Genomic DNA, 9,722 nt, shown 5'->3' on the forward strand with positions numbered 1-9,722 from the left:
AATACTTTCCCAAATCTGTTCCTTCACATATTCTGGCACATCAGGCCAGTCCTCAAACAATAGGAGGCTTGGTACGAGATAGGAGGCTGAGAAAAGTAATAAACTTGGCTTTATGTGGCCCTATCGGATTCCATCTCCGGTCAAATTGAATTGGTAAACTACACCCAGCACTCCTACTTAAAGTCAGATCTCTTAATTGTGTGCCACATCTCCCCCTCCTCATAGACTAGCTCTGACTCGGCTCCTCACTAGGCTCACTAGGGGTGCCCTGACTTGGTTCCCCACTAGGAGCAACATCACTAATTGATTGGCTTGTAGTGGGCTGGCTTTGAGTGTCATCATCTTGATTCTCCATATTCTTATTCATTTAAATAAATGAAATTAATTAAAAAAACAATCAAAGATAAGATAATTAAGAAAAACAATCTCACAACATAAATTTAATTGAACTAAATTAACATACTTTAATTTCAAAACTAAACTTATATAAGGATATTCTCCCATATCCCTTCATGGTGATCACTTCTTATAGCATGTTCATTATCTACTTCATCTACCACATCCAAAATTAGTAGCCTACTTAAGAAGTTAGGAGTTTTAGAAATATCAAAATTTGATTCATGATCATCATTACTATCAATCATCCTTTTTCCTTTAAATGTTATTGACCAATCTTTATTTACTGGATCCGTGACATAGAAAACTTGTTTAGCTTGGTCTTCCATAATAAATGGCTCATCTCCAAAAGTTAGTTTTTTAAGATCAACTATTGTAAATCCAAACTTATTATCATGAATACTATTGACATCAACCCACTTGCATTTGAAAACAGGAACTCTAAATTTTGTATAATCAACCTTCCAAATCCCTTCAATAACCCCAAAGTAAGTCCTGGATGCTAGTTTAGGTTTCTTATCTTTTAAACTAGAGAAGTGTACGGCTTCAACCATTATTATAACTCCACTATTTTGCACCGTACTCTTCTCATCCAAGGACTTTGTATAAAAGGAATACCCATTAATATTATAGGCACTCCAACATATAACATCAAAGTTAGGAACTCCAGCCAACCATTTAACTGTTTCAGAAACACCACTTTCATTCAAAATTTTCTGCTTGAACTAATCGACAAAAGTCTTATTATGCTCTTTCAACAACTTTTGTTCTATCATTCTCATTTGATAATTTGTTGCCTTTAAAAGTTCTTTATGAGAAGATATGTAATATTTAACTTCATCAATATTATTCAAGATATATAAATGTACTTCTTGTAATTCATCATGATTCATGCTCTTTACTGGATACTCCACATGTGCCTTGACCATATTGCCTTTTCTCATGATGAGATTTAAGAAGTTCAATTGATTTTGTACTTAACAAGTAATCAAAACAAAACTCCATAGCTTCTTCAGTAACATATTTCTCAACTATTGATGCTTCAAGTCAAAATGGATTTTTGACATACATTTTTAGTATTTTCATATATCTCTTAACTAGGTACATCCATCGCAAATAAACAGAACCACACAATTTTACCTCCCTTACTAGATGCATTATTAAGTAAACTGTAATGTCAAAAAATATAGGAAGAAAGAGCATCTCAAGTTGGCACAAGATAGTACAAGCTTCTTATTCTAACTCTTCCAGTTTATGGGGATCAATAACTTTACTGCATATAGCATTGAAAAAGAAACAAAGTCTAGTTATTGTAAGTCTTTAATCTTTTTTCAATATGCCTCAAATAGCCAAAGGTAATAGCTGTTGCATCAAGACATGGCAATCATGAAATTTTAAGCCTGCCACTTTCAACTCTTTCATAGATACAAGCTTCATAATATTTGAAGAATACCCTGAAGGAACTTTGATTCCATATAAACACTCACAAAAACTTATTTTCTCAGATTTGCATAATGTATGAGAGGCTGGGGGACAATAAGTTCGTTTACCTTCTGGTCTTGGGTATAAGTCTTCCTGTATTCCCATTTCTTTCAAATCTAATCTTGCATTCACACCATCTTTAGTCTTACCTGGTATGTTTAGAAGCGTTCCAATAATACTATCACACACGTTTTTCTCCACGTGCATAACATCAATACAATGCCTTACTTCAAGATTGCGCCAATATGGGAGGTCAAAAAAGATAGACCTTTTTTTCCACATGCTTTTTGCACCAGTATTCTTTTTAGTCTTATTGAAGAAATATTAATGTTTTTCACACGTTCATACACTTGATCCCCAGTCAAAGCATCCAGAGCATAATTGTGTTCTTGATGACCATGAAAAGCTTTCTTCAATCTACGATATGAGTGATCTCGTCTAAGAAACCTCCAATGGCTAAGGTAGACTGTCTTCCTTCCATGTTGAAGTTGATGGTAGTTTGTGCTTTCTTCATAAATTGGACAAGTTTTATGACCTTTCACGCTATAACCAGACAAATTTCTATATGTAAGAAAATCATTTATAGTACAAAAGATCATAGCACGTAACTTAAAATTCTCCTTCTAATTTTCATAAAATACTTCCACACCTACCCCCCCAACACTTTCAAATCTTCAATCAAAGGTCTTAGGTAAATATCAATATCATTTTTAGGTTGTTTTGGTCCTAAAATCAACATGGATAGCATTATGTACTTCTGTTTCATGCACAACCTAGGTGATAGATTGTAAATCACCAAAAGAACAGGCTATGAACTATGTATACTACTAAGACTACCATATCCATCGGTAGAAAGTCCAAGCCTCAAGTTCCTTGGCTCATTGTCAAATTCAAAAACAATTGATCAATTTTCTTCCATTGAGAAGAATCGGCTAGATGTCAAAGTTTTCCATCAGATATCCTCTCATTTGCATGCCACATCAAGTTCTTTACATCATTAGTATTTGCAAACAAATGCTTGAACCTTAGTATAATTGGAAGATACCATAAGACCTTTGTAGGAGCCCCTTTATCTTTGTACCGTGGTGCCTCACATTTTGAATTCTCCTCCCCTTCAAGTTCTTTTCTGTACAACACACAATCATTAGGACATGCGTTTATTTTTTTATACTTCATACCCATTGGACACAAGATCTTCTTGGCATCATAATAACAATTTGGTAGTGCGTTGCCTTTTAGAAACATTATTTGAAGTAACTCTAATAACCATGTGAAACTTTGGTCACTCCACCCAGGTCTTGCTTTTAAGGTAACTAGTTTTAACTCCCTAGATAAAAAACTAAAATCAGTGTACCTGGGTATTGAGGCTTCTCTACGTTAGTGCACAAGTTATCATACACATGTGCTCGTTCAAAAGCCTCTTCCCCAATATCACGGATCATGTCCTCTAACCTATCTTCATTTATTTCTACTTCATTATCAAGATTATCAACTCCCACATATTGAGATGTGTAACTATAATTTTTCAATCATCCACCATGCCAAATCCATATTGCATAATTTTTGCAACTCACATCACAAACTAAGTGCTCTCTTATTTCGGCAACACCTAGCTCATTCAAACAATTAACACAAGGACAATAGAACCTTTCACTACTGTCAACAGCATTTTTCTTACCAAATTCCAAAAATTCTTTCACCCCATTATCATACTCATCACTCATTCGTCTAGCACTCATCCAACTATGATCCATGTGCCACCTCCTAAAGAATATAACTAATGTTATTATCTTCAAACTATTTCAAGAAACTAATTAATTTAAGATTTGAAAAAATTTCAGCAGAGTCTCCCTGAAAATTAGATCTCCTAAGACTTTTAAAAAAAATTTATAAGAGAAAATTGATAATTTTAAACCAAATAAATGATCACATGTAACAACCTGAGGCCTCATGAAGCCACTAACAATACTCTCAGCAACAATCAATATCATTAAAAACTAAATTTAAGCAATTTAGAGGAAAGAATGAATTCAAAAAAAATTTTGACAGAGTCTCCCCTAAAAATTAGACTTCCTAAAAGTTTTAGAAAATTTTACATGAGAAAATTAATAATTTTAAACCAAATAAATGATCACATGCAACAACCTGAGACCTTATGAAGCCACTAATAGTACTTCCAGCAACAATCAATATCATTAAAAACTAAATTTAAGCATTATAAAATTTAAAAATTCATATTCAACACATACCTGAGTGGCAACAACTGCAGCAACGGCTCAACACTAAGAAAGTAATGAGGGGAAAAGGAGTGGTGGCAGGGCAGAGTCACTGAGGCGGGGGGTGGGCAAGAGGGAGGGAGAGGGAGAGGGGTGGGTGAGGAAGGGGGAAGGGGAGGGGGGGTGAGGGAGGGGGAGGGGTAGGGGGCGGGGAAGAGGGGGAGGGGGAGGCAGGCGGGCGAGCGAGTGGGGGAGGATGAGGGGGAGGGGGAGGGGGAAGGTTGAGGACGAGGGGGCGGGGGCCGGCGAGGGAGGGGATGATAGGGAGGGGGCGGCGGGGGGTAGGAGATGAGGAGCAGGGGGCAGCGAGGGAGGGGGAGATGAGGGGTAGGGCGGCGAGAGGAAGGAGAGGAACTGAAAGGAGGGAATTAAAAAAAATTTTCTACACCAGGTGCCTGGCTACCCAATGTCAAAAGCTAACCTTTTACACCGAGTGAGTCCATTTTTTACATCGGGTGGACTTACTCGATGTAAAAGGTTAGCTTTTTACACTAGTTAGCCAGGCATCCGATGTAAAAAATGTCAAATAATTTAATATAATTACAAAAATGCCACCGCCTTTATTTTTTACACTGTTTGCCCTCCAACCGATGTAAAAAGTACCTCGTAAATTTCATATTTTGTACTAGTGCATGCATTTTTCCTCTTTCTTTTCTCTAAACCACAAGCTGATCCATGTCCTAACTTATCCAAATTCTATGCCATGTCTCATTGTGCATGTAGCATATAGCACGACATATGGCATACTGAGATTGATCTCACCGGTGCGCATGCATTATGTCCCAAATCACAATTCTACCATTCAATCTTGCAATCACATTAACCAAACAGCACCACACATTAATCTACTATCTAAACCCATATTCAATATACTAATTATTAATTTATTTCTAATTAACAACTAGTTTTCTAAATTGAAATTCAGGATGTTATACTTGGAATTTGAAGCATCGGATTGTCTTGGACCCAAATTCAGAGCCTTTGGTGGAGACTTGCTTGCAGTACTAGGATACTAAGTTTGAGCTATAGAAGAACTGGGAAAATCTTGAGCCTATGAAGATGGCTGGTATGAGGACCTTCTAGGCATTTTCTTCTTAATATGGATTGCTTGTTAGATCACTTCATCTAGAGTCCAATATTGTTGCAATTGCACTTGATAGCTAATAATAGTGTTTACCCCTCCTAGATAGTAGGCTATGGTCTACTTCTCCTTCTCTTAAATGTCAAATTTTATCATAAGCTTTTCAAACTCTCCGGTATACTCCTCTACGTATAGCATTTTCTAGAATAAATTTTATAGCTATATGAAATTATCCTAGTAATAGTGTACTAGCAATAACTTCCTTGTGAGTTTATGCTTCATTTTTTCCCAAGTCTAGATCTTGGTCTTTTCTATACTTTCATGCTTTTTCTTCAAGTTTTTCCACCATATGGATATGTGCTTCTTGAGTTTGATAGCCATGATCTTAACTTTCTATTTGTTGGGCACCTCTTTAAACTCAAATACATGTTCCACCATCTATTACCAATTGACAAAGTCATTGGGCTAGAGCTTTCCCTCAAAATCAAGGATTTCCATATTAATATTGCTATTGCAAAAAGTTTATCGTCTGTCTCAGTGGTTTCCAATAGATGATGAACTGCTACTACCAAAATCCCCTTCTGAGTTTTCTACATAAGCTTCTAATAAAGCTTGCTATAGTTCAATGGTAGCCTTTAGTTCCTATATTTGACGTCTCATCTTGTCTATCACAAGCTCATGCACATTCTTACATCTTGGAGGCATTTTATTAGGTGCCAGGGCTAGGATAAGGAATTTTGGAAAAAAAAATAAAGGAAAAATTGGGATTTTGGTGAATTTAAGTGCAAAATGGGAATATTGGAAAGGTTTAGGAGTAGCATAAAAATTTTGGAAGGATATAGGGGTAAAATGGGAATTTTAGGAAGTATGGGAGCCAAAATGCAAATTTCAAAAAGTATAGGGGTCAAAATTTAATTTTAAAAATATTTAGGGCCAAAATGAAATTTCTAAAAGTTATGATAGACTGGGCAAGATGACGTGGTAAATGGGATACATGGAAGATTTTGGAAAGGCTGACCTGTCATTAACAGGTTAGAACAGTTGACATGGCTGATGATGTTAGTGTCTTCAACCTCCAGTAGGAGAGGCCCTATTTATACTAGAATAAAAGTGGAAGGGTTACACAAAATGTTAAAGCTAATTATAGAGGGTTACAAGATTGTGGGTGTTACTATGAGTAAATGAGATTCTATAGAGGTCTAGTTACAAGGATGTTAATTTTCCATTTCAGAAGCATTCCAGTGACCTTTTGTCACCGTTGAAAACTATCAGTGGCGACTTTTCAACTTTGTCACCATTGAGAATCAATTTTTTTTTGTAGTGACCGACCATACTCACACTAGATAGAAGTCATGATATAGGGGTCTTAAGAGCTACACCTCTAACATGGAAGATTAGGCTTACATAGTTTTAAAAAAGACATCTTACTAGTTGTGCGGCTATCATCTATCTCTTTGATGAAGAACTTCTTCGAATTTTGGTTAAAAGGTTGCGCAACACAGATCCAATTCATTTTTGCTCTGCATGTATCCGATCCATCTTGCATTGGATCTGTATTTTTTCTCCTACCTTGGATCATTCAATAGCCAATCCCTTGCTTGGACATCTAGATATCATCATTCACAAAGGAGGTTTTGGTCGATCTCTCTGCAAGGAAAATTAAGATGTCATTGACTGAGATGTTCATCATCTGCTTTGCTTTTCTGGATATGTCTCTATTACCAAGTAAAATTTTTCTTGGTCTTATGACTCTTTCATTAGTGACTTTTACTATAATTTGTAATTACCTTTTATCTTATTAATATCATTTGACTTTTTTTCCCAAAAAAAAAAGGATTTCATGAGTTGAGCTAAACAATCATAACTCTGTTAAATAATATATGGAAATCACTTTTTATAATGTTAAAGTTGATTATGTACTTTGAAAGCCTAGACTATCTAAATCTAACCTAAAATTTCCAAATAATATATACACTCATCCAACATGCAAATATCAGAGTGCCTAAATATCCCATCTTTAGGAAGAAACCAAGTCATTACAGACACGTTTGTGGCTGATGAAACTAGGAGATGCACAATTTCCTCGAATTTCACAAATTTGAAATGACATTTACGACTAAGTCATGAAAGCCATTTCGAGAGCAGAAATACTCGCTCATCTATTAACAATGGAGAAAAATATATCCTACAAATTAGGATGTTTCAGATTCACTTTTGAATGCTAAATAGGTACTCTAAAAGTTCCATATATATATATATATAGCACACTTCCTCTTAGAAGATCAATAACACACATTCAAAACTCAAGCTTATATCCCTATTACTGTTTCTAACCTAGCAATCATGTCCAGTGCACACCAAAGCTTCGATGCTGGCCTCTCCCATGGTCAATCTCAGGTGAATTCAACAATAACAACTCCTTTATTTTTTTTTTTTCCAAAAGCTCATCAATAATAACTCTAATTCTCAAATTCTTTTTTTCTTTTGGATAAAATGATTCTGAAATTCTTACCATTTCAGTAACACCAAAATATGCATGCGCGCTTCCTTTGAACTTCATCAAAATGAAATTGTAATATACACATATATATTCAAAATTAATATATTGAATAACCAAAATTTTCTATGCATGTGTTTAATAAATTAATTATTCAATGTTTGGTTGGTTAATTAATTAGAAGAAGGCAGACCAAAGTGCAGAATCAGCGAGGCAGTCAGGAAATGCTGCACAGAACTCAGCAACTGCAGCCATGGACAAGGCTTCTGAAGCTGTAGACTCATCTGGAGGGCAAGCTCAGCAACACAGGGAGGAAGCTGGTGGCTTGCTCAAACAGGTTAATTTATTATTATAAAGCTTTAAATATGTACTGTGCAATACATGAAGTTTGATATTGGTTGTATGTGATTTATAAATAATATGGCTTATTATTCATAAAGTCTACTACAAGCTACAAGCTTTCTACAACAGGTTAATTAATGATGAAATCATTTTTTAATCTATGGTTCACAAACATATGCATGACCTTCTTAGTTTTAAATTTACTTTTTCCTTAATTTTTTGTTTCAGATATCTCTTGTAGTTAAAAAAAAAAAAAAACTTGTATATCTTCCCTAAAACAAAAAGTAAGTTACACAAACTCCTATGAGCATTTTCAAAATTTTCAGACATCTCTGTTTTTTTTCTAAAGGAAAAAACAAATTGAAACCTTCATTTAAGACTAATGAGACATCCCTTCTAATTTTAAGGAAAGTTTGAAAATAATTTAAAATTTTAAAAACCATGTAATTTCAATTAAATTTAGGAGGTTGGTAGGTTTTAAGAATTAAAGAGAGGTCTGTGAATTTTTTGTACAATTGAAGACAAGTTGTTAATGATTTTAAAAGAAAATAAAATTTTTATATAATTTTAAAAAATTTAAAGAGATTAGCATAATTTGCTCAGCTAATTTTTGAAGAATAATTAAATTTAATATCCTGTTGATGCAGGCTACACAACAAGTGAAGAACATGGCTCACGATGCTGTGGACAGTGTGAAGCACACACTTGGAATGGACAAGAAAAATTGAAAAGGAAAAAAACACATAAAAAAGAAAAAATGGAGCCTCTCTTGTTTCTTTTATGGAACAATGTTGAATAAGTGACGAAGTTTGGTTAATTTGGATTCTTTGACAACTGTCTTATTATTTGTAAAATTGGATCCCACTTTTTTTCCTATTTTTTCTGCACTTTATTAATTTTGTCAAGACGATGTATTTCAAGGGATTCAGATTCAGAATTTGATGCTTTCGTTTTTTTTACTTAAATTATGTTTGGGGTAGCTATCATGGACTTTTTCTGGTCCACGATAACATCAAATACGTAGAAAATAATGTAGGGAAAAGGTACACAATGATGTAAGCAACATCAATTATTATTCTAAATAAAAGGTTCCTCATGGTTTAACTTCATGGTTATGTTATGAATGTGTTTAGTTGTATAGTATATATTTATCTATTGGAGAAATAAAAATTAATATGCTTATGATTATTGCTCCCTCTATTTGTTATTGTAAGATGTTATTTCAAATACTTAAAAAAAAAATAGTCAGTGATTAAAGGTAGTTATGATCTTATTTTTCTCAAAAAATTTTACAACATTCCAAGATTACCTTTAGTTAAAGTCATTAATTTCTATCCCAAATTTAACTGTATGTCTTTAATTATCTCACTTTATGAAAGGAATTTTTGAAAAAAAACTCATAAATGCTTCATTATTTTTTATAAAAAATATTCTTAGATTAAGGAACATATGAAATAGTTTTAGAAAAAGTTCCAATTCCATAAAGTCTAATTTTTTGAGCCTAACCTGATAGGCTACCCTAAATAAGTTTAAAAAAAAATTAAGGCAAGGCATACAAAATAACACACTGTTAATTTCAAGCTAGAAAAAATTTAGGCCAAGTACAAACGAATGATTGGCTTGGCCTGAATACCTCAAATAACACTTT

The 9,722-nt window shown here is 34.1% G+C and overlaps 1 protein-coding gene across 2 annotated transcripts; it reads left to right on the plus strand.

The window, feature by feature from the left end:
- Positions 1–7,530: 7,530 nt before the first annotated feature.
- LOC129319534 (late embryogenesis abundant protein D-7-like) lies at positions 7,531–9,178 on the plus strand. 2 transcript variants are annotated; one of them, XM_054964648.1, is made up of 3 exons: positions 7,531–7,632; positions 7,914–8,069; positions 8,722–9,178. In XM_054964648.1, exons 1-3 carry the CDS (start codon positions 7,579–7,581, stop codon positions 8,800–8,802), a joined length of 291 nt encoding a protein of 96 aa, XP_054820623.1. In that variant the 5' UTR covers positions 7,531–7,578; the 3' UTR covers positions 8,803–9,178. The 2 variants fall into 2 exon arrangements, with proteins under 2 accessions (XP_054820623.1, XP_054820624.1); XM_054964649.1 differs by having other exon boundaries at positions 7,537–7,632; positions 7,917–8,069.
- The last annotated feature ends 544 nt before the right edge of the window (positions 9,179–9,722 follow it).

The sequence above is a fragment of the Prosopis cineraria genome, unplaced genomic scaffold (assembly GCF_029017545.1).
Source record: "Prosopis cineraria cultivar Desert tree isolate PC_DT_omini unplaced genomic scaffold, ASM2901754v1 PC9, whole genome shotgun sequence".
NCBI classification, from domain to species: domain Eukaryota; kingdom Viridiplantae; phylum Streptophyta; class Magnoliopsida; order Fabales; family Fabaceae; genus Prosopis; species Prosopis cineraria.